The sequence below is a fragment of the Pleurodeles waltl genome, chromosome 6 (genome assembly GCF_031143425.1).
Source record: "Pleurodeles waltl isolate 20211129_DDA chromosome 6, aPleWal1.hap1.20221129, whole genome shotgun sequence".
Lineage (NCBI taxonomy): Eukaryota > Metazoa > Chordata > Amphibia > Caudata > Salamandridae > Pleurodeles > Pleurodeles waltl.
The window spans coordinates 1405194805-1405220910 of NC_090445.1; the positions used below are offsets into that span (position 1 = coordinate 1405194805).

The window sequence follows — 26106 nt, forward strand, 5'->3', positions numbered from 1 at the left end:
TGCTGCAACAGAAGATCTTCCAGAAGGGGCAGCCTGATCAGAGGATTGGTGTTCATTTTGGAAACCTTGGGATACCAGACTCTCCATGCTCAATCCGGAGCCACTAGGATGACTTGGGCCTGGTCATTCTTGATCCTCTTGGGAACCCTAGGCAGGAGCTGTATGGGAGAAAAGTGTACAGGAGGCCTGAACTCCACTCACGACGAAAAGCGCCGCAGAGCGATTGCCGCCTTGGAAACTCTGAAGGGCAATACTGCTGACATGGCGTGTTCTCTGCAGAGGCGAACAGATCCAACCAAGGCTCTCCCCACTGCTGAAAGAGTCCTTGCGCCATCTCCATACAGAGATACCATTCGTGATACGTTAGGCATCGACGGCTGAGTTAGTCCGCTGTGGCGTACAGAGAACCACCAGGGTTATGCCCTGCAGTTCCAGCCATGTCCAGAGACGCAGAGCCTTTTATCAAAGGGTCCATTACCTCACACCGTCCTGCTTGTTGCAGTACCACATTAAGGTGGTGTTGTCCATGAACACCTGCACTATCTTCCCTTTCACAGCAGGAAGAAATGCTTTCAATGCCAGTGGGATTGCCCGGAGCTCCAGTAAATCCGGATTCTGCCGTAGACCAGAGGCCTCTGATCACTGCCTTTCCCACATGCCACCCCATCCCAGAAATGATGCATCCGTCACTATAGTAAGATCTGGCTGGGGAAGGGTCAAGAGTCTGCCTCTGACCCAATCGCAGTTCACTAACCACCACTGCAAGGGTTTTGCAGTTCCCTCCAAGATCTGAACCATGTCAGTACGATTTCCCTGATGCTGCGCCCAATGGAAATTCAGGTCCCCCTGCAGAGCCATCATATGCCATCTGGCCATGTTTGACTGACAGGATGCAGGAAACCATGAGTCCCAACAGCCTCAGAGTATGTCCCACCGAAATCCAGAATGGAGGCCAAAACATCGGTATCATAACCTGAATATCCTGGACTGGCTGCTCGGGAGGATAAACCCGAAACTGTACTGTGTCCAGAACAGCTCCGATAAAGGGAGCTTTTGAGAGGGAGTCAGGTGTGACTTTGGCATGTTTATAATGAACCCCAGCGAATGCAGGAGATCTGCCGTAGTCTGAAGGTGGGTGTGGAGAGCCTGGGGGTAGGAGCCTTCAACAACCAGTCGTCGAGGTAGGGGAAGACTTTCCTTTTCGAGGAAGAGATTAACGTCCCTTAAATACAAGATAGGTCAAACACCCTTGTGCTTTTTTGGCCGTATAAAGTAGCATGAATAACAACCACTGCCTACTTCTGACATCGGGACCCTTTCTATGGCTCCCTTGGCCAAGAGAGCTATAACTTCCTCGCAGCGCAAGATTAAATGATACTCCATCAGCGGTTCTTTCAATGGAGGGATAGAGAGAGGGAAAGACTGGAGGGAATAGCCCTTCTGTATGATCTGCAAGACCCATTGTCCGATGTTATGGACTTCCAGTGAGGGAGATGGAATTGAATCCTCCCTCCAACTGGATGAACATGGTCTTGCAGAACAATACTAGGAGGGCTTGGGCACTGTGGAAGAGGGGGGCTGGGTGGTGGCTGATCTCTGGCTAGACCCTCTGAGTCTGAAGGTAACACAACCTCGTCCTCACATGGGATGCTGTGATGATGGTGGATGGTGGACGGTGGCTGACCTGTGGATGGCGTGGTACCCCCGTCCCTTCTGAAGCCTCGAAAGAGGCGAAAGGCAGACTGCTGGTGAGCAGACACAAGGAGGCAAAGGCTGTAGCTTGAGAGTCCTTGAAACGCTCAAGTGCTGAGTCTGTCTTTTCTCCAAAAAGGCGTGAGCCATCGAAGGGTATGTCCATCAGGTTTGCCTACACATCCCCTGAAAAGCCAGTTGTTCGAAGCCAGGCGTGGTGATGAAGTGCCACTGTCGATGAATTCGCCCTGCCCAGTGAGTCGGTCATGTCCAAACCACACCGAATCGTAAACTAGGCTGCATTGCTCCCATTCTTGTCAGCTTGAGTGAGAGTGTCCTGTACGCCCTCCAGGCCCTGGGGCAGTACCCGTGCCACCGTATCCCATAAAGTATGGGAAAAATGGCCCCATAGGCATGAAGTGTTTACAGACTTCAATGCCAGGCTGGAGGAAGAAAACATCTTCTTCCTAAGTTGGTCCAGCCTCATGGATTTCCTATCCAGGGGAGCTGAAGGGAAGTCACCACAGTAAGTGGAGACTTGAACCACCAAGCTCTCCAGGGTGGGGTGTTGGGTGAGGAAACTAGGGTCAAAAGGAGCTGGTCGATGGTGGAGGCCAATTGTCCTATTTACAGGAGTCCCTGTGCCATGTCCCCAGCAGGTCATCAGTAAGGTCTTTGTTAAAGGGTAACATCGGCTCTGATGTAGCAACCCCAAGCTGATGCACCTCTGTCAGGATGTTAGTCATGACCGGCAACGTAGGCACTCTAGGTCCAAGGCCTTAGCTGCTCTATGTACCACCATGGCATACAATGCTCCCTCTTCCACAGCCACAGAAGGAGGTGAGAGCATACCAGCATCTGGAGAAGTATCCAGTCCACTGGCTTCTCCTAGATCCTCATACCAGTCCTGCTCCAATCCATTCTCTAAAGGGTGGTCAGACCCCTCCCATTCCTCACCTGTGCCTGGCTGTTAAAAATAAGCCTCAGGCGTTGATGTGGGACGTGTCGGCGCCACCGAAGTCAGAATCGGCATCATACGTCATTCCGGCTCCAGATCATCTGGAATGAGGATGGGGCTCGCACCTCCGGTGGGTGCCGGCGGTGGGGGAAGCGTCAAAATCGAGACCGGCGTCAGAGGAGGCTGACTGTGTGGAACCGGCGTTGGTCCGGATCCAGTTTTGGATCCCGGTGTCCTCAATGGTGCTGAGACCAGAGCCGTCGGCGTTGAACCCAATGGGGCCCATGCTGACCCCGTGGGGTCAGAATACCCACCCACGGGCCAGCCCGCTCAAATATGAGGTGCACGGCTGTGTAAAAATCTTTAGTTTGTGCGGGAGTCGCTCCGGCTCCTGGATGGGGGGAGACACAAAGTTGACCTTGGCATCGGTTCTGCGGAAACGTGCTCGGAACGTTTTTGAGATGCCTCATCAGCTTACAGGCGTGGTGAAGTCAAAGTCCGCTTGGACTTCTTCTTCTTTTTGTGCCTCTACTCCGACTGGCCAGATGACCTTGAATGAGAAGAAGAGGACTTGGGGCTCCTGGAGCAGTCTTGCGGCCTCCTCCTTGAGCGGGACCGTGACCTCCTAGGAGTCACGCCTACTGACGTCGACTACCGGGCCGCCATGAGCTTCAGAGACCTCTCTCTCAAAGCTTTTGGGGCCATGGGCCGGCAGTCCGAGCACGACTTCGAGTCGTGGTCTCTGTCGAGGCACCAGTGACATAACTGGTGAGTGTACTTCACCGACATGGCGCATTGGCAGGCACCACACAGCTTAAACCCTGTCTTCCTTGATGACGTTCTCGCACAGACGAAAGATCTTCGACGAAAGGGTCGAAAAAAAAGGCCTGTCAAAAAAGGCAGAGGGTAACTTGATCCCGGACCTGCGCCTAACCGGTCGCGGAAGGAAAAGAACTGATGTACAGGCACCGGGGTGCTGCCTTTATAGGTGACAGTGATGTCACAGACGGCTCCAACGACACTGATGATGCCATGCGGAACCGAATGACGCACACGGATCTGAACGACCCCACCCGATGGCGCGCGCAGGGTATTGCTCGGCAAAACATTCCGGATTCGAAGCTGATGCCAGGGAATTCAAATGTAAGGAATCTTCAGCTAGAAGTCTCTATCAGATACCGCGGGTACTTACCTGCAATCTGTGTGCTAATGAGCGTCTCCAGCCCTAATAGGAGCACTTTGAAAACCTGACACCATCTTTGACCTGTGCAGCCGGCTGGCCCTGAGTTGGTGGTAGTGCACTTTGACCTTTGACTTGAACTTTGACCTGTGGGCATCCTAACCCCAAAGACTAGGATCGTAAATCGAGTATTTTCCTGTTAACTGTGCTAACACTTTTCCTCCCCTAGGACTGCATTGGTTCCTATAAAAAACTGCACTGTCAATTTATAAAATTGAAAAGTGTTACTTGTAAACTGTTTTACCTGCAAAACCTAAACAAAGTTAATTTGATACAAATGCTTGATACTTACTTACAACTGTACTTACATGCAACAAAGCCCTTTTGGTTCTAGTAATACAGTAACAAAATAAATATTTTTGCTACATAAAAACATTAATCTGGAGTTATCATTGAGTGTGTGCCTCATTTCTTGACTGTGTGTGTACAACAAATGCTTTGCCCTACCCCCTGATAAGCCTAACTGCTCGAACACACTACCACAAAAGAGAGCATTAGTATTATCTACTTTAGCCTGTGTTAAGACTCTGGAGAACCCCTGGACTTTGTGCACACTATACCTCATTTTGGTATGGTGTATACAGAGCCAGCTTCCTGCAATCTTTTGATAAACATGGCCCTACGTTCCATAGCAACTACAGGGAAACTTTACAAAGAAGCAGAGAAGCTGGAACTAGGGGTGAGGTGGGTTGCTGCAGTACTTTTCTAGAAAGATTTCCTGTGTTGGTTCAATTTAACATGTAATGTGTGTAATTTATTTAATACAGTCTACTCATTTAGCTCCTTAAAGAAACACAGGGAGCACTTTCATCTGGTGTTAAACTGAAAATACAAGACAATACCTATCCAGGAAACATGGGCTGGAATCCTGGCTACCACACATGACTCAAATATATGATCCTATAAAAACTCAATTTCTTCACTGTGCCTCATTTCAGCAGAGAGTCGCATCTAAGACCACCTTCAAGGAATTCATCTCTATATGAGTGCTGTGTAGAAACCTCATTTAGATAGGGTTTAATAGAGAACTATTTTGATCCACATCCAACCACAATATTGCCTATATTACAGTGCACATGACGAACTAAGATCTCCAGGCTTATTCATGGTAGTGTTGTCAGGGTTTCGAAGGTGGGTAAAAGTTAATATTAAAAAACTACTACTTTTATATATAGCCCAGTGCTTTAAATGGGCCGGTACTCTCCGGTACTGAGTACCGGCACTTTTTTATTTAGAGAGGGAGAGTACCGGCACATCTCAAGAAAAACGTAATACTTTTAATTGGAGAGTACCGGCACTTCTCAGAAACAAGCAGGTACTCTGGTACAGAGTACCTGCACTTCTATTTTTCCATTTAAAGCACTGATATAGCCTATATATAGTCTAAAGTACTTTAGTGAAACAAAAGAGTTGAAGGCTCTTAGAGCATGCTTGTGTAAAGTAGAGTCCATAAACACAAAACAGGTCTCTGAAAAATATGAATCAATAACGCTTGCAAGAGTTTAATGAACCAAATAATCATCATGGTTTAGAGCCATAGTAAGACGTGGTGAGACCCTATCAAGAGCATGAAAAAGGGTAATCGGTTAAACAACACAAGCACAAAACATGACCCCACACCTCAGATTACAAGCCTTTTTATTCCCAATTTGTTCTGGAAACTGCGTCAAGAGTCACCGCATTTCTGACATACAAGTACAGTATGGGTACAGTATTATGCCCCCAGGGGCATTCACCTCATTCCTTCATCTGCCATTTATTGTAGCATTGTAATCTTTTACGCTACGGAAATTCTTTAGTTTTTTTTTTTTGCTGACGGACAATTGAGGATGGTTCGTAATCTTAATGACCTTGGGGTTGCTACTTTCAGCAGAACTGATTTCCAAGGATGGAATGCACCAACACCTGCTCTGTTCCTCGTTAAATGAAAATCTAATAAACCTACCTCTTCACTCCAACTCCTCAAGTTACAACAAACAGCACACAAAAATAAGCTGGTGCCTTCTGGGATCAGCAAACATGGAATAGCTCTCACGTGCATGATAGAAACACTTGTACTATTTATTTGTTTGGGAGGGGTATCTAGAGGCATAATTTGAGACAGCAGCATGTGTACATTTGCCAAAACATACTAAAAAAACAAGCAAAAAAGAATTTATAATAATTTTGAACATAAGGCAGCTAGCTATAAGTGAAGTACAAAAAATGTAATTTACGTTTTGCAGTAACAATCGTTATGAAATCTTGAGGCATTACCACATTCGAGGCATCCCTCGTATCGAAGTCAATCACATCTTCTCCTTCAGTGCATAAAGGCAATGATTAATACTCTTATCGAAAAACGATGTCTCTATTTGTATGAGAAATTTTGAACAGCACAAATGTAAAGAGGTTTCCTTGTGAGATGACCAATATATATCATCGGTACAATCTAAATTTACCAGTTGTTTTTTTTTTATATTCACTTCTTTGCAGTTTGGGGTCTTCAGTTCCCACAATTGAACACAATCAATGAACGTCTCTAAAATACAATTTATAATCCAGTAACAGCAACTACAAATAAAGACGGGTGCCGAATTAAATGCTATTGTCTTAAATAAATCAAGTGCTACGTACAATGTTCAACTCTATGGTTTTACATGATTCGAGTAACACCCCCATGAACATTTCTGAATATGGTACATTCAAATCGGGGTTTCTGGACGATGCAAAATGTTATCTCAATGCTATTGGGCTGACACCACCTCATCTTAGTAAGAATGGAGGAAGATGTAAAGTATGAACACACATTACATTTCCATGGCATAGGTCCATATGCAGCACTGTGAATTTGAGCAATATGTTACCTTACAACTTTAGTTTATTCTCCTCAGTGCTTTCATATGTTCTACACTTCCCATGGATGAAAAATTTATAATTTTAAAAGTAATTAAAGATACGGCCACGGGGAGCTAACGATTTTCCTTTGTAGAATGATGTTTAAGGACTCGTCCTCCACAAGTTTACACACATTGCTGTATTCAAGGATATCGAGCCACAGAAACTGAAAACTGTGTATTATCAGGGTGTACCGGGGAACTTGAATCTGTCTAGAATTAATTTTGTTGATCCTCTTGCCCACACCATTATCAAAAGTTAACAACATTCTATTTCGAAAACCATATATCAATAAAGAATTCACAACATAGAAAGCATTTGCCCCCGGAAACGTACACAACATGGAGAGGTCAGGTATGCACGAATCTTCTTCCGAAGGGGCTCCTTGTTTAGGTTTGGAGGAATGGGGTTTTCCTGAACAGGAGGAACATTCTTCAGACATTGAAACGAGAAAAAGGAAGTTGCTGAGTGTCCGTCCAATACTAAGCTCAAACTGTCATGCCCAACTATTTACAGGACCATGTTCCACCACTTGAAGGCGAATGACTTCCGACGGACATTCGTACCACAGTGTACCTCTCCCAGCTTCTGGTGGTAGGACACAATGTCGTCAATGAAAGTGCATTTCAGGTCCAGAGGCAGTAGAACGGAGCGGATGTTTTGTTCGAGGCAACAAGTCTCCTTGATGATAGGCCCGTAGGGTTTTGGGACACCAAGTTCGTTCCCCAAAACAATCATGTTTACCTGTATAATAGGAAGATTGAAGAGGTCAGAGACAGCCAGTACAAGTAAAGTGAGAAAGAAGAGAAAGGAAGAGAGAACCAGGAATTTACAGAAAAAGAGGAGTTAAAAAGGCAAGCATTTAAAAGAGAACGGAACAGAACTTACCTGAGTGAAAAGATAATAAGTGCAGGGAGGGAATGGTGGACAGGTGAAAGAAATTGAGACCACATCAGAGAGAGGAATGAGATACCAGGCAGAGAACGTAGGGCTATAAAACAGTGATGGAAGGAATGCATGAATTAATCTCAGCCACTGGCAGGAGTGGCTCGCGGGGCTTCGTTGGGGCAGGGCGGGGCGGGGGGAGATGCACGGGGGGACGGACAAATTAATTTTTAAAAAAATCACTTACCTGCTTCTCTGCCGCCGCTCCTCTCTGTTCGCTTCAGGCACAGGCTCCCAGCCTGCCCTGCAGCCAATCCTGATGCTGCTGAAAGCAGCATCAGGATTGGCTGGGAGCACCCAGCTAGGGCGCTCCCAGGCACACTGGGAGCCTGTGTATGCTCTCTCCAGCCCAGCAACTATGTTGGTGGGCTGGAGAGAGCCTACGGCGCACGTATGTTTGGCCAGCCCGAGATGGCCTGCCAAACATACATGCACTCTGAGGGGAGTGCAGGGTGCACTGCCCTCATCCTCGTCATCCCTCATGGCCCCACTCATTTAACAAATGAAACAATAATAAACATCGTTTATTATTGTTTCATTTGTTAAAGGATAACTACTAAATGTAGCTGCTGCTGGCGAGGGGTGATGCTCCTCCGTCCTAATGGAGGAGCCGCGACTTGCCACTGGTAATCACTTGAGCCACATCCCAATCCATCATGAGTTTGAACACCATGTCACCTCAGTTTGAACACTTAGGGGCTTATTTCCATTTCCATTTCTGTCCTCTCCCCTTGCACCCATGAACACTGGGTTGCCTAGAGCCGATGCAGACACCCTTGCACCATGCTTTTTCTGTTCAAGAAAGGACACCTTCCTGCAGCAGCACACATAGAAAGAGGAAATAACAAGTAGAAATAAATATATTTCTCCTCGTAGCACCTCCCCTGGGGAGGCGTCAGATTTTGAAGCATTCACAGGTTTACAGATTCTTTTAAGTCTGGAAATGTGTCAAAACCCATGGGTGTTGCATGGGAATACCCACCACAACACCCATTGCATGTCTCCTTGAAGCAGTGTAAGGCAACATAGCGACTTGCATTGCATTGCTTACACCTTATCTACAAGGTCAGAAAAAGTCATGCAAAGTGGCTTTGTGTTGCATTCTAGATAGGGGCCTGCACATGCACCGCACGTGTCACAAAAAGTTATGCACTGGTGTTGCAGGGGGGTGGTAAATAAGCCCCTTAGTGTGCTGGATATTCCCAGACGTGAGTTCCAGACTCACTGTACCAATGGAACTAAGCTATCCCTATCTAGGGCTAGAATGGTCCTAGGTTGCTTGTGTTCCAGTTCAGGGAGGACCTGGCATGGCAGGTCAGGTTGGACTGTTCTGATGAGGAGCGGGTCAAGACTGATATGCATACGGCTGGGCCCAAACTGAGGTGGCGTGGTGGGTGAAAAGCAATGGATTGGGATGTAGCCCTGAGCTATTGCCAGTGGCTGAGATCAATTCAAGCATTCCATCCATGACTTTGTTGTTTTTGTAGAAAACATGGGAATAACAATGGGAAATACAAGAGGCAAAAACACGCTCATTACAGAGGAGGAAAGATTGAAGGGAATTGTAGAAAACAGCAAAACAGAAGTGCTAAAGAACAAGTTGCTTATCTTCAGTAATGACTATCTGATAGATTCTCTATCTAGCTACAAATTCCTCAGGAGTGGAAGTTAAGAGCACTTTGACTGCTTAGAATATTCCCCAGGTTTCAAACTGTGTCCTGAAAATCTTGAGCTGTACCTCTACGTGTTGGTATATGGCATCGTTCGACTCCAAGTCAGCAGCATCCGCATAGGTAGAGACATGCGTGGTGCCTAAATAGGCACCACCCTAGCACACTGATATCAATTTATTTTTTGTGACATTTCCACACCAGAAGCACAAAGTCACGACAGAATGCTCGTGGACCAGTGTGCAGGCATTAAGGACCTACAAGGTTCACCCTATGTAAAGAAATCCGTTTGCAGAATGAGAAGGATTGGAGGGTTAGTAAGGAATCTGTGGCTAGATGGAGTCTCTACCAGATAAGGCATTACCAAAGGTAAGTAAATTGTTCATCTGATAGAGGCTTCTAGCCACAGATTCCTTACCTTAGAATAGATACCCAAGCAATATCTTCCCACAGGTGGGTCTGCAACCACATTTAAACCAGGAGGTCCTGGAGGACTGAATGGGCAAAGTGACTATCACATCAGACCTGTCTGTCCTAGCAGTGGTGCTTGGTAAACATGTGAAGAGAAGCCCACGGTGCAGCCCGACAGATGTCCAGGACAGGACCTTGGTGGGATAATACAGTGGCTGCAGTCTTTGCCCTGCTGGAATGAGCATGGAAGCCCTCAGGGGCTTGCTTCTTGGACATGAGCAGCAGATTTTAATGCAGAGCACAATCCATCTTGAGATGGTCTTTTTCCTTTCTTTCCCCCGATGCAGCCAATGAAGAGTTAATTGTCCACCCAGAACTCTTTGGTACAATCTATGTAGAACAATATCACTCTTTTTGGCTGCAGGTGATGGAGTCTCTGCTCATCTCTGGAAGGGTAAAGTGGATTAAGAAGGTCGGTGGTGTGATGGCCAGGCCTACGTGAAAATGACTCATCAGTTTCAGTAGGAAAAAGGCATGTAGTCTCAGAATCAGTTTATCTCAGAAAAACGTTAGAAAAGGAGGGCACACAGAGAATGTCTGCAGGTTGCTAACCCTCCTTTTCAATGTAATAGCCACTAGAAAGAAAGTTTTGATGGTCAAGCGAGGCTGAGGGCAGCTCGGTATAGGCTCGAATGGTGAGCACATAAAAAAAATAGGAACCAATTGTGGGTCCCATTGGGGCATGATGAAGGGTTTAGGGGGAAACGTGTTAGAGACCTTTGAGAAAAAGGGTCACAACAAGTGACGTGAACAGAGAAATCTGATCCAGCAACCACAAGAAAGATAATATGGTTAAATGACCCCCTTTAACTGTGCTCAAAGCATGAGACAATGAAAGAAAAAAAACAACACCTCAGACATAGATACAGAAAGGGGATCAATGTTTTGGTAGTGCACCAAGCCAGAAGTTTGTCCCAAAGGTAGGCACATACTGTCTTGGTTGAGGAAGGCCTGGCTGCCAGAAAGACATTGCAGACTCCTGCAAGAAGGTCAAACCTGAGCACTGAGATCTGGTGCTCAGAGAACCTGCAAGATGTTGAACCACCAAGAATATGTCCTCACGTTCCAGCTGTGTCCAGATACGCAGAGCCTCTTCACACAGGGTCGACATTCCTACCCCATCCTGTTTGTTCCAATACCACACGGCGGTGGTGTTGTCCGTCAACACCTGTACCAGCCTTCATTTGATGGAATTAAGGAAGGTTTTAAATGCCAGGCGAATTGCTCTCAACTCCAACACGTTGATGTGGACCTGAGTCTACACTGAAGACCCGAGTCCTCTGATCTCCACCCCTCCCACAGGGGCCCCCTAACCCAGGAATGATGCATCTGTGACCACAGTCAGCTGTGGTTGGGGAAGGTAGCGGGGTCTGTTGCTGACACAGTCTCAGTTTGTCGGACACCACTGCAGGTCTTTTGCAGTTCACTCTGAAATCTGGACCAGGTTGGAAAAATTCCCCTGAAGCTGTACACACTGGGACTTAAAGTCCCACTGTGGAGCCTGCACATGCCAGAAGGATGAAGAAGGCCATAATGCCCAGCAACCTGAGGGTAGGCAGAACAGGTATATGAAAGCAGAAGTCCTGCAAGTTCAGTGCTTCTATCCAGTCTTAAGGTTGCAGGGCAGACAGGACCTGAGCAACATGAGTATCTTGTATTTTTGTTTCTTCATGAAAAAATCAAGAGGGCACAGATATAAAATAAGGAATTGATTTCCATCTTTTTTGGGCTCAAAAGGCCTGAACTTCTTTACGGAACAGGGAGAGGTGGTCCTCCATCAGCCGGTCTAAGGATGGCATTAGTGGCTGGGTTTCCATGGAAGGGATAAAGTAACCCTGCTGAACAATTTGAAGTACCCAGTTGTCAGATGTTATGGACTGTCAGCAGGGCAGGTGGTGTTAGATCATGCCATCAACTGGTTGCATGTATTGATGAGAGGGCAAACTAGAGGGGTTTGGAGGCTATGGGGGGCTGGCGGACTGGGCAGACCTCCTGCTGTGTGTCTCAGGGTGCTTGTAGGAGCCGCATACACAGCCAAAAAAGGACAGGGTGCTTGTTGGCATTAGTGGCTGGGTGGAAATGGACGAAGCTGGTAGACCCACCATAGCCACAGAAGGCGTGAAAGACAAAATAGGGTTGGCGTTGGGCCATAGAGAGGCCCAATGACTGTACATCGGCTCTGCTGTCCTTATGTACTCCACTGAATATTCTGTCTTATCTCAGCAGAGACTGGTGCCATCAGAGGGCATGTCCATAGGGATGCCTGGACGTTCCCCAAAAAGCCAGTAGATCTCAGCCAGGTGTGGCATCTGAATGCCACTGACGCCACAATTGCTTTGCCTAGTGAATCAGTAGTGTCCAGTTTGAAGTGCATGGTGAGTTTTGCATTGTCCCTGCCAGTGGCAATAGCCTCGGTCAGGATGGCTCGGGTGCCCTCTGAGACCATGCTCCAAGACCATGGGCGGCACTTGTGCAACCGAACCCCAAACTGTGTGGGTGTATCGGCCCAAGAGGCATGCAATGTTTACCGACTATAGTACAAGGCTGGTGGAAGAGAACTCTTGCCAAAGGTATGCAGTCTCTTGGATTCCCTATACTGTGGTGAACCAGAGAATTTGCAAGACTTAACTGGACAACAAGGCTCTCTGGAGTATGGTGCTGAGTGAGTAAAGCTGGATCTCCAGAAGCAGTGCTTTGGCAGCAGGCAATTGTCCTGTTGACAATAGCCCCCATGCAGGCTTGGCCCATGCCCTGAGCAGGAAATCTGTTAGGGCTTCATTAAAAGGGAGGAGCGGGTCTGAGGCGGCGACTGCCAGCTGAAGCCCCTCTTTCAAAATGTTTGTTTTGACTCCCCTGAGGACAGCATAAGGTCCCGGACCTCAGCCTCTCTCCTCACCTCCATGGAAAATAAAGACCCTTCCCCATAGCCACACTAGGAGGAGAGTCTAAGCCAGTGTCTGGGGAGGTATCCACACCACTGGCATCTGCCGGTTCCTCATACAAGTTGTCTTCAGGCTTTTCTAAGGCGTTATGGTATCAATAAGCATCCTCAGATCCTTCCCAATCATACTCCTCACAATGCCTGTTGAAAAAAGAAGGCCCTGGCTCCGACTCAGAAAGTCGAGTTCTGGCCGGCCCCAGAGTCGATGTAAATCCAGTGGGGGCACCCGCTGAACCTATTTGGGCCTGAAGGCACTCCAGAGGGGTCAACCCACCCAAATATGAGCTGCATGGCCTTAAAAAACTGGCTTCGCTGGGTGACGATCGCTCTTGCTCTGGGAAATTCAAGGAGGCGCAGAGCAGACCCAGAGATGGGTGCACGGCTTAGAGTGGTGATGTCGTTCCTGCGCCTCGTATGATGACTTGGAAGAGCACTTCGACTGCATAGATGTTTTAGATTTCTTGTGTAACTTACCCAATGACTTTGAGAGTGACGATTAGTGCTGGGAACGGCTCTGCAAATGGGCTCGGGCCTTCCACATGACCTTTACCTAGAGTGTCACAGAGTCGTCTGGCATCAGATAACCAGGAACTTCAGCGATCACTACAAAAGCACCTTGGGATTCATAGAGCCACAAGTTTCACAGACCTCCGAGTCATGACAGGAACCACAGGGCTTAAACCAAACGAACAAGTTACTTACCTTTGGTAACGCTTTTTCTGATGGATACACTAGCTACCTGTGGATTCCTCACCTGATGAATTCTCCCCAATGCGCAACATTCGACTGACATTTTCTTTCCAGCTCTGCATGTCGGCGAGGACGTCACAATTGCCCGACTCCACGCGACTCCGTCTGACCTCATCGTGGCAATAAGAGGTCCCTGCCGGCGTGCTGACGTCAGTTTACACCATTTTTTACACGCCTTTGAAGCTAATAGGTGATAACCGACATCACTTATTCACTACAATTGCATCAATGAAAACCTTTATACAAATTTTATTCAAATATAAATAACAAATAATATCAATATATATACTTATAAGAATACACATTTACAAATACACACATACATATATATAAATATATACATATATACACACCTATATATATATATATGTATATATATATATATATATATATATATATATATACCCATATACATACAGAAATATACAAATATACATATATATATATATTTATATATATATATATATACACCCAAGGAGATCTTGGTCTGAACAGAAAGACAACGGGGAGGCGGGTGGGACTGTGAGGAATCCACAGGTAGCTAGTGTATCCACCAGAAAAAGCGCTACCAAAGGTAAGTACATTTTTCTTCTGATGGATACAACTAATTGTGGATTCCTCACCTAATGAATAGAGTCCCAAAGCAGTACCGCCTCGGAGGTGGGTGTCTGACTGATCACACCAAGAAATCCTGCAGCACAGACCGTGCAAAATGGCCTCCCTCCTAACTTCAGAGTCCAAGCAATAATTCTTTGGGAAAGTATGGAGGGAAGCCCAAGTTGCAGCCTTACAAATGTCAGCCACCGGAACACCTCTAGCCAAGGCCAAAGTGGCCGACTTAGACCTGGCGGAATGGGCTCTAATTCCAACAGGAGGAACCTTCTTTGCCAATGAATAGCATATCTTAATGCAAAGAATGATCTACCTGGATAGTGTCCTTTGTGGACGGCCTTGCCCTTCCTCTTCCCCACGTATCCAACAAAGAGTTGGTTGTCAAAGCGGAACTCTGTCGTTCTGTCTATGTAAAAACTCAAAGCCCTCCTTGGGTCCAACCGATGTAGTCTCTCCTCCTCTTTAGATGGATGTGGAGGAGGATAAAAGGACGAGAGCGTAATAGACTGCCCCAAATGAAAAGGAGTGACTACTTTAGGGAGGAAAGCCACCCGTCCTCAGCACCACCTTGTCCGCATGAAAGGATGTAAAAGGGGGATGAACACAGAGAGCTTGAAGCTCACTTACACACCTAGCAGACGTGATGGCCGTTAGAAAAACAGTCTTCAAGACGAATAGTCTTAATGGACATGAATGTAAAGGTTCAAAAGGAGAACCCATTAAAAAAGTTACAACTAAATTTAAATTCCACTGGGCATAAGAAACGGAGTGGGAGGAAACCTATTAGTAAGCCCCTTCAAAAACCTTAATACTAAAGGGGATTTGAATAAGGAGGGATTATCAGGAAGGCATAAAAAGGCTGAAAGAACCGTTAGATAGCCTTTGACAGTAGCGACTGCACAACCCTGCTGTGCAAAGGACAATGCAAACAACAATATGTCCGAAAAATGAGCTTTTAAAGGGCTAATTTGCTTCTCTCCACACCAAGCAACAAATTTTGCCCATCTGCCAGCATAGACAGATTTGGTGGAGTGTCGCCTGGCCTATGATATAACGTCCACCTCTTCCAGCGGGAGAGAAAAGTAACTCAGGTTGCCCCGTTCAATCTCCAGGCATGAAGGTTCAGGCTCTGGAGGTGAGGGTGTAGAACCCACCCTTGCGACTGCGAGAGGAGGTCTGCCCTGGGAGGGAGACGTAGCGCTGGGCACAGTGAAAGTTGGAGAAGGTCTGTATGCCACACCCTTGGCTAATCCAGAACTATTAAAATTACTTGGGCCTGGTCTTGACGAATCTTCCTCAGAACCCGAGGAATCAAGGGCATGGGGGGAAACGCATAAAGCAACTGACCGTTCCAGGACATCTAAAACGCGCCCCCCCAACGCTCCTTGCACCGGATACTGGAGGCTGCAGAACAACAGGCAGTGCACGTTCTTCCGAGTGGCAAACAGATCTACCTGAGGAAACCCCCACATCCGGAAGATGTAAAGGATCAGGTTCGGATGGAGACGCCACTCGTAATCAGCTGTGAAGTGCCGACTGAAGCTGTCCGCACGTACGTTTAGAACTCCAGCCAGATGATTTGCTACTACTCAAATCCGATGGTCCTGAGCCCAACCAGAGCCGCAGAGCCTCTCTGCGCAGAAGGTACTACCCTACTCCTCCCTGCTTGTTGACATACCACATCGCGGTAGTGTTGTCCGTCAGGACTTGGACCAACTGACCGCAAAGGGAAGGGGGGAAGGCCTTGAGAGCCAAACGTATCGCCTGCAATTCCAGCAGATTGATATGAAATATCTGCTCCACTGGAGACCAATGACCTTTGATCTCCAGGTCCCCCAGATGAGCTCCCCACTTTAGAGTGGAAACATCCGTTATAACTGTGGCCACTGGTGATGGAAGTGAAAACGGCCTTCCTTGGGAAAGGTTGCTGTCCACAGCCCACCATTGTAGATCCGCTGCAGTGTCTCTGGAGATCTTTATTGACTCCTCGAGATCCCCTTTGTGCTGAAATCACTGCCTGCGGAGACACCACTGAAGAAGCTCTCATGTGCAGCGTGCATGAGTGACCAACAGAATGCATGAAGCGAACAGACCGAGCAGACGAAGGACCTTGAGGACTGGAACAACCGCTCCACTTTGAAACATTGGAATCAACGCATGAATGTCCTGAATCCGCTGTGGCGGAGGAAAGGCCAGATCCAATGTTGTGTGCAGTACTTCCCCTATGAACAGGAGGTGCTGGGAGGGCTCTAGGTGAGACTTGGGTACATTTATCGAAAAGCCCAGATCGAACAACAACTGGGTTGTCATCTGCAGGTGATGCAGTACGAGCTCTGGAGACTTGGCTTTGATCAAGCAATCATCCAGGTAAGGGAATACCGCAATTCCCTTCCTCCTGAGACTTGCTGCAACCACCGCCATCACCTTCGTGAAGACTCGAGGTGCGGAAGTAAGACCAAAAGGCAGGACAGCAATCTGGTAGGGTTGTGACCCCACCACAAACCGGAGATACTTCCTGTGCGACTTGAGAATGGGAATATGGAAATAAGCATCCTGCAAGTCGGCAGACACCATCCAATCCTCCTTGTTGAGCGCCAAAAGCACTTGTGCTAGAGTCAGCATTTTGAATTTCTCCTGTTTGAGGAACCAATTCAAAATCTTTAGGTCCAGGATAGGTCTCAACCGACCATACTTCTTGGGGATCAGGAAATATCTTGAATAAGATCCCTGACCCCTTTCCTGCTCCGGAACCAACTCCACTGCACCTTTTGATAATAGGGATAGAACCTCCTGTTCCAACAACAGAAGATGGTCCTCTGAACAAAAAGAAAGATGGGGAGGGGAGGAGGAGTCTCCCGAAAGGGAAGGGCATAGCCTTTCCCCACAATACTGATGACCAAAGAGTCTGATGTGATCGACTCCCACATGCAATGAAAATTAGGTAATCTTCCCCCTACAGGAGAGACATGGGATGCAATGGTGAGAGGACTAAGGTTGCTTCCCCTGCTGTACCCCCCCTGAGGAAAAGGCAGGGTGCTGCTGTTGGGTGGCTCCTCTAGTGCGGACTCTACCCCACCCTCTAAAAGATCTGTAAGGCAGACTTGAGGGCTGCTGGCCTGCTTGCTGAGATCTTCCACGAAAGGACGCCCCTCATCCAAATCCTCTAAATCATCTAAACAACCTAAATAGGGTCAAACCTGTTTGGAGGCCCAAGGACTTTGTCGTTGCCCTACAGTCCTTGAAGCGCTCCAGCACAGAATCAGCTTTAGCACCAAAAAGCTTTTCACCATCAAAGGGCGGATCTAACAAAATAGCTTGAACATTTGTAGAAAACCCAGACGATCATAACCAAGCATGTCGTCTGGTGGAGATAGAGGTACCCATGGCTATTGCAACTGAGCGCGTAGTGTCCAGTCCTGATTGTATGACCTGTGTTGCTGCAGCCTGGGCATCCGAGAGAAGTCCCTGCAAGTCCTGGGGCATTTCAGGCAGCACAGCCTTAGCCGCCTCCATAAGAGCAGAAATGTATCTACCCAGGATGCAGGTTGCGTTCGTCGACTTGAGAGCCATGCTGCATGATGAAAACACCTTCTTTGCCGACTGCTACATTCTTTTGGACTCTCTGTCAGAAGGCACACCAGGGAAAGAGCCAGGAGCAGACCTCGAAGAACATGAGGCCTGCACTACAAGGCTCTCCGGAGACGGATGTTTAGCAAGAAACCCTGGGTCCCCTGGAGTCGCTCTATACCTCCGGGCAACAGATCTATTAACTGCCGGCGAAGAAACAGGCTTTCTCCACACATCCAAAATTGGGTCAGTGAGAGCCTCATTAAAAGGCAGCAACGGCTCTGCAACAGCTGAGGCTGGATGTAATACCTCTGTCAAAATATTGGTCTTGACCTCAGCTGAAGGAAGTGGGAGATCCAAGAAATCTGCAGCCTTCCTTACAACTGAATGAAACGAGGCTGCCTCCTCGGTAAATTCCCCTGGTGAGGCTAAGTCCCATTCCGGGGAAGTGTCAAGTCCACTGGCAGAGTCTAACCCCTGAAAGTCACCCAGGAGTTCCACAATTTCCCCTTCCTCCAGGAGCTGTTTCCGGTACTCTCTTTCCTCCAATAGCCCTAGGGTCTTCCTTCGGGAATGCAATCTGGCCTCCAGCCTTGGAGTCGATAAAGAGTTGGCCGACGTCGAAGATCGGTGTGGAGTTGGTGACATAATCCGATCTCTGGAACCATCCGACTGCGGCATTGGATCCATCGGCGCCGTGGATAGCAGATCTTTCCCAACCGACACTGTCCGGCTCCGAGGTGACTCTATCAACAATCCAGCCGCCATCGGGACACACATGGGCGTCGAAGGTCCTTCCACCCACATCGACGGCGCCTGCCCAGCCAGCACCGGCGCTGGACTAGTGCCCCCTGCCGGACAGAATGGCATAAATGGCATTGGTCTGTAAGGAGCCGGAGCGCCCAGAGAAAATGCCAACGGACCAGTGGGGCCAGCCGGCACACCACCTCCCGGTGCCATATTCTGAAATATGGCAAACATGGCATTAAGGAATGCCGCCGGATCCAATCCCGGAGTAGGGAAGGCAGGATACACTTGTGGAGCCGGCGCCGGATCTTGGACATCCAACTGCCCCGGAGAGAAGTGTGGACTTCTAGGTTCCATCACTTCAAAGACCGACGGCGCCGGTGAAGTCTGTGGAGTCAGAGGTTGGGGAGTCACCGTCGGGCTGACCTCCCACAACTTATGGCGTTGAGTACGAGGAGACCTCGAACGGCTTCTTCTGGAACGACGCCAGGAATCATGATGACGCCGCTTATGAATCTTCGCCAACTTCCCCGACGAAGATCAAGGCTGACTCCTTTCTTTCTCCTTTTTAGCCTTTGCTAAAAATAACTTGGCCTCCCGCTCCTTGAGAGCTTTTGGATTCATCTTCTGACTTGACCCACACTCCTGTACGTCGTGGTCTGAACTCAGACACCAGAGGCAGTCATTATGCGGGTCAGTGACTGACACACGACCTCCGCATTCTCTGCAAGGCTTGAATCCAGACTTCTTCAGAACAGACATTATCAGATAAACACAAAGTATCCCTTCAACAGCGATCGACACAAGAGCTGGTAGAAATAACTGCTATCGAAGGCACGGAAAAAAGGGAACTAACGTCAGCACGCTGGCGAGGACCTCTTATTGCCACAATGACGTCAGACGGAGTGGCGTGGAGTCGGGCAATTGTGACGTCCTTGCCAACGTGCAGAGCTGGAAAGAAAATTTCAGTCAAATGCTGCGCAATGGGGAGAATTCATTAGGTGAGGAATCCACAGGTAGTTGTATCCATCAGAATGGCATTTTAGGGAACATACATAGCACACTGGGAGACAAAGCTCAAAAGAATTCTACAAAAATGTCTAAATAGTCATCCAAAAAGTAGACACAGGTAGCTCGCCCCAGGTCTGCGCTGATATCACGTAAAGAAAGGAAATGATGTGAGAGAGCTAGAGTAGCACCTATTTAGGCACCACGCATGTCATTTCTGGTGTGGACTACACCAACTCCACCAATGCGGAGTTGAACTATGCACCCTACTGGCATACAGAGGTACTGCTCAAGATTTTCCAGATCCAATGTAACACCTGGGGAATATTCTAGGTTAGGGAATCTGCACCTAGAAGTCTCTATCAGATGAACAGTTTTTAGTGACTTCAATACAGACAATAAAAAAATAAAAAGCAATCTCTTCTCTCAATTTACTAGATTATAACATAAGAATTACAACTTGCGACTGAGTTTGCACTCATATTAGTCTGTCATCTGGCAGATCTGTTCAATTATCTGATTAATCTTTACTTTAAAGGCACATTCTCAGCATTGGTACATCGTGACGTTTAAACATCCTGTTCAAATCACACCAAGTGAGTAAGTCTGACTTTCCACAGTGTGTCTGGAGCGATACTCCCACAGAAACAAATACTGAATAAGTAGTTCCAACTGGTGCAATTTCTAGCACCCTTCCCTCAATTGGCTAGAAATCAAAATGTATTAAACGTAGTTGTAATAAGGCATTCGAACTATTCCAGTACATCATGGTTTGTTGAGCTAGTCTATGTTTCCCAGGGGTGTTTTGAGAGGTCGCAAAGGTTCACCACACAAGAAAACTTGGAAAAAAATTGAATCAAACAATGATTTTTACATAACATTTTCTCAAACAAATTAGTCATATGCCTTAGTTTTTGCATCTAGTTCTAAAAATGTATTTAATATAACATTGTTGTGTATCATTTTTCAAGATACATGATTTTCTCACTTCTACCTTTTAGTCCCCTTCGATTTTGCATTCTGTCCCTTCCAAGCCGATTCCTAGTGCTGCTGTTCTGTCAGGAGAACTTTATGCCTTTGTCTCTTTTTCTGCTTTTCCCTTACTCCCTTGTACATCCCTCCTCTTCAAGGAGGCAGTCAGCGCTACATCATAACACTGAGGGGCATATTTATAATGCCCTAGTGCCCTCTCCATGAGATTTCCATGCACCATTTTTACAGCACTTTTAAAGCCTGCTTAAGAGCAGGTATTAAAAGGGGACTTCCATTCTTTAGAATGGGGCTCTATGTACTCTGCAGGAGTAGCACCAATATTTTGACGCTACTCCTGCAGAGTGCATCAAAAGCATCATGAGAAATGAAGCTGTTGCCCCCTACCCTGCACCATGGTGCACCGTATTTGAAATACTGTGCGCATATGGTGGTGGCAGAGTGGTGCTAAGGGGCACAGGGAAAGTGGTGCTGCACTCGGTGCAGCACCACTTTCCATAAATCAGCCCCGAAGATTCCCAGCATTCTGCTATACCACAATTCCAGCTAATGGAGGGCGTGTAAGCATTATCTAACCTAGCTGGGAGGCCCATGGGGTGCCATGGGCTGGGTGTGCGCGATACAGAGTAGCGGTTCAATGTATCAAAGGCAGTGGCTCTGTGGTGACAAAGACTGACTACAGACAGAGGCATTCAAAACCGTATCTCCATCATGCACAACCTTATCTTGTTAAGTAAAAAAACATACATAAAAATGAGACTTTTCGCCCCAACCAGAAACATTTCCCTCCCTCTGAGAATCCTGCGAAGAAAAAGTAATCTACCTTCAGCTGCTATTTGCCCCTGTGACTCAACTGATGAATTGTCCCATGTTCATTAAACTGTGCCCTTTACAACCTAACCAGAGGTAACACCATCTAGCACACCTCGAAGAAAAGAAACGACTGATAAAGAATGCGTTTTCTTCCTGCTAAGTGATATCTCTGAGGCGTTAAAAGCAAATGGGAAGTTACTTTTGTCATAACCTGAGACCTAAGAGAGGAGAACCATGGAAATAATTTACAGGAAGATCCTATAAATCTACAGACCTGCTTCTCCGTGAAGGATCCAAAAACTGCGACTGGTTTAATCTGAATTTTTCAGCAATGTGTTCTTACCGTTAATGCTGTCACTTAGTTTGATTCTCCCTGTATGATGCTCTTGTAGACATGTCTGTCTGTATGAAACCTCAGAGTTGCACACATCTTCATGTGTGAACGCTGAGACCCAGGCAAACTGATATTTTCTTCTTTTTTCTAATTAAATGTATCATCCACTTTGTTTTTATATTTTGATATATGAACCTTTCAAGGACGAAAGGGAGTTTCTTTTTTGCCGAAAGCACACACAAAACTAAATTCTACCCAGGCTCAATCGTCAGTTCCACCTCCTCTAACCGAGGGCAGTCTCCAATTTTATCAGTGGGTAGAAATAAATCATCTGTCATTCTTGAACCGAATTTGACTGATGGCAAACTTGGAAGGGTAAGTTATTTTCCTCTCTGAAGCAGCTACATGTTAGAATCTCAACCACAATAGAAACCATACATAGGATTTCCTGTGGCCCAACCTAGTGTGTCTGTGTATGTGTCAGGTAGGTCATCAATGCTTGTAGCCCCTGCCCGAGCCTCTGAGTAATTGTGTAAAACTATTGGTATATGAAGTCGCCTCAGCATTCACAATGAATACAAATAGCTCCTTCTGTCCAGTTGGTGTGGAATTCAAAAGCCTTAATTGAGGAGCAATTGCCTTAGTATACGATGGGAATGTGTTGTGAAGTTGGAAAACTAACTGATCAGGTCAGCATGTCATGAAAATCCGACTTGTAACTACAGTTCTTCAATGTTATTATATCTCATCGATTGACATGCTTGCGTTATTCTAATTTCGTCAATTTGTGAATCCTTTATAGTGAATGTTTAAGCAGGAGTAATCATGTACGATCATTTAACATTCACTACTTTAGCCAAATACGATAGCCTATCACCTCATTATGTGACCTAATCAATGAGTTTGAGAGACACAGTAGTCACCTAATCTCCAAGACTCCACAGGTCAAATGTTCAACGCTCATCAACAGTATACATATATAGATGAGAAGGGTGGTTTATATATGAACCTATGAGGGATACCAACACCGGAGAACTGAACTTACAAGTAAGTAACTTTTTCTTCTCCAGCACTAGATCATTCACAGATTCATATGCTTGAACTAAGACTAGCAAAGCAATAAAAAAAGAAACAACAACCATAATTCAGAGTGAGGATCATAATAAACAAACAAGTTGCGCCAAGCACCACCCATCCTCCTGAAGGTTCTACACTAAATTGTACATCAAATCATTAATGCTTGGACAATTGGTGTCTCCACCTTCAATCCAAAGGTCTTCAGTTATCTGTAAATACATTTTAATGAAAAGCTCAGTCATTGCTGTCTTCCCTCTGGTGAAGGGAGCTCTGATTCCACTAGATACATGTCAGACAGTCTAAGTGTGAGCTATAGTGATGCAAGAAGCAATACATGTTGACAAACTCTGCTATGATAACTCTTACTCTGTTTGCTTGATCAAAAGCCATAAAGAGCTGGTTAAATTGGTGGAAGTATGTCGTTTTGGTAAAGTAAAACGTCAAACATATTTTAATGTCTAAGGAACTCTCAATTACAAACAATGATGTGGGAAGAATGTAGGTAGGACAACATGGCGTTTAGATGAAATTAAGAAGGAATCTGAGGAATCAATCTTGGATAAGTCCTGTTAGAAACCTTGTCCTCATAGAAATGCAATCAAGGACCTCAAATTCAAAAGGTCCTGAAATTCAAAAGGCTCAACGTATTTTTTAGACCTGACATGTCTAGGTGAAATATGGCAAAACTGGTGTGGATACATCTATAGTGAATAAATATTCATGAACTGCACCCACATTGATACTCTTTTACACTTCTCGAAGTACATTTGCAAAGTGGAGGGTGTCCTGTTTGCAGTTCTCCAATATATCAAAGGAGCCATTTTCTAAGAGGCTTATTTACAGTTTGTAAGTTAGCCAGGCACTTCTTGGGATCTCCCTTAGCCTGACTTGTGTAAGTAGGTACAGACATAGTATGGTAAATATAAGGCAACAGTATAAGGGCATAGGTAGGGGTATGGGTACTAGATTTAGGCATTTGTAGATTTATTAGGGTAGAGAAAGGTGTGGAGATACTATGATAGATGTAGAGGAAAAGGTACAAGGGTACAGGTTGGGGCAGAGGTACAGGAGAATAAATATCCTTGGCACAGGCACTCCCAGGCAGTGACTAACCTTTCTTTGCCTGCACATAAAATGGCAGCAGGAGCGGAGTGCCTCAGTTTGTTGAGCATTAACTTTTTTATACTGCAGTGAAAGCTCTGTGCATTTTTTATTTACTTTTTTACAAATACATTGGTGATTTTTTTTAACGTGGGGTTTGTATTAATAATTAGCACTGTCAAAGTTAATTGGAGGATTGAGGTTGTTTTACGAAAAATGAGTAAATGAGTTAGGTATCACCTCTTCAGCAGTATCTTCCATTTTTAATCTTAGGTGGAACCCCTCTACAGGGCGCCATTTTGAGTTAGCACTCTAGTGGCATTTTCGGCTGGGACTCACCTTTCTTTGCCAGCCCATAAAATGGTGGCAGGATTGCGGATTCAAAGTTTGTAGAGAGCAAACCTTTCTATATTGCAGTGAAATCTCTGTGCATTTTTTATTTGCTTGTTTGAAAAATATATTTTTTATATGGGTGGTTTTTTGAATTATTTGCAGCATCAAAGTAAATTGGATGGTTGAAATTTTTTATCAAAATCAAGTTTGGTGTCACCTCTTTGGTAGTAGCAGGCATTTTTACTCTTGGTTGGAGACACTGACGGACACCATTTTTTAGTGGTCTAGTAGCGACTTATCTTTCTTTGCCTGCGCATAAAATAGTGGCAGGAGCACGGACGAGCCACTGGCGTGCCAAAGGCCCACCAAAGACAAGCATGTCTGTATGTGTCCATGTCCCAAACATGTCCAGCTCCAGCCACAATATTGTGACTATGCCCTATTTGGAAAGGACACACAAGGTCTACAGTAAGGAAGTCCTGTTATGGCTGTGGAATCTTAATTGGGTGGGCCCTTTTTTTTATGGGGGTGAGGAAATGTAAATAGTTTGGTCTGTCATTCCTGCCAGCTAACGCTGACTTTGCACATTCAGTGATACCATCAATATATTTGTAATTTCCAGGGTAAGGACAACACTTTTTTATAGGAGGAGCCCCACTCTGCTTGCCATCTAAGAGCACGCCTATTCAATTCCAGGTCCCTAGTAAAACAGAAATTGGACATTTGGGAGTTGCTAGCAGAAAACTGTTGGGATGTGTTATTTATTACTGAGACATGCCTGAATAATACCTTAGGTCTAGATATCACACTTGCCCTAACAGATGGCTACAACATAGTCTCGCTTAGCTGAGAAAATCAAGTGGGGAGTGGTATGGCAGTAATCCTTCACTCCAATTTTAACTGCGGAAACAACAAGTTGAAGACCTAGGATTTGCAGAAGGGCTGTATTTCTGTTTGAAAATCACTAACACCATGTCTTTCTCTGGTGCCTTAATATATCAACCCCCAAGCTGCTTCACAAATGCTGGAGAATTACTGGCTAAAGCAATATCTTCTTTAACCTCTTCGCTGCCAGGCCTTTTCCCCCCTGAGGTGCCAAGCCTTTTTTTGGCTGTTTGGGGCGGTTCGCCCTTAGGCCATCAAAACGTTTTGTCCACATAAGCTACCCATGCCAAATTTGTGGCCTTTTTTCCAACATCCTAGGGATTCTAGAGGTACCCAGACTTTGTGGGTTCCCCTGAAGGAAATTAGCCAAAATACAGCGAAAAATTCTTTTTTTTAAAATAAAATGGGAACAAGGGCTGCAGGAGAAGACTTGTGGTTTTTTCCTTGAAAATGGCATCAACAAAGGGTTTGCGGTGCTAAAATCACCATCTTCCCAGCTTTCAGGAACAGGCATACTTGAATCAGAAAAATACGTTTTCCAACACCATTTTGGCATTTTATTGGGAAATACACCATTTTTACTATGTTTTGTGCTTTCAGTCTCCTTCCAGTTAGTGACAGAAATGGGAATCAAACCGATGCTGGATCCCAGACAGCTAAACATTTCTAAAAAGAAGATAAAGTTCTGAATTCAGCAAGGGGTCATTTGTGTAGGTCCTTCAAGGTTTTCCTACAGAAAGTAACAGCTAAAATAAAAACAATATTGAAATTTAAGTGAAAAAAGAGCAATTTCTGTCCACGTTTTCTTCTATGACTTATTCCAGCTATGGCAGATTTTTGAAAGCAATATACAATTACCTTTGTTGGACTCTTTTGGTTGTGGGGATATAGGGCTTGTAGGTTCATCAAGAACCCTAGGTACCCAGAGCCAATAAATAAGCTGCACCGTGCAATGGGTTTTCATTGAATACCGGGTATAAAGCAATTCATTTGGTGAAATATAAAGAGTGAAAAATATGTACCAAGGAAACCTTTGTATTTTCAAAATGGGCACAAGATAAAGTATTGAGAAGCAGTGGTTATTTGCACATCTCT

The 26106-nt window shown here is 45.9% G+C and overlaps 1 protein-coding gene across 1 annotated transcript in view; it reads right to left on the reverse strand.

Annotated features, from left to right (window-relative positions):
• Nucleotides 1-5930: 5930 nt before the first annotated feature.
• The window catches only part of LOC138300896 (protein-arginine deiminase type-2-like), a 767146-nt gene continuing 746970 nt past the window's right edge, over nt 5931-26106 (reverse strand). Inside the window, exon 16 of the mRNA XM_069240755.1 lies at nt 5931-7511. Within this exon, the coding sequence (XP_069096856.1) occupies nt 7278-7511 (234 nt within the window). The 3' untranslated portion in view covers nt 5931-7277. The remainder of the gene's footprint in view (nt 7512-26106) is intronic.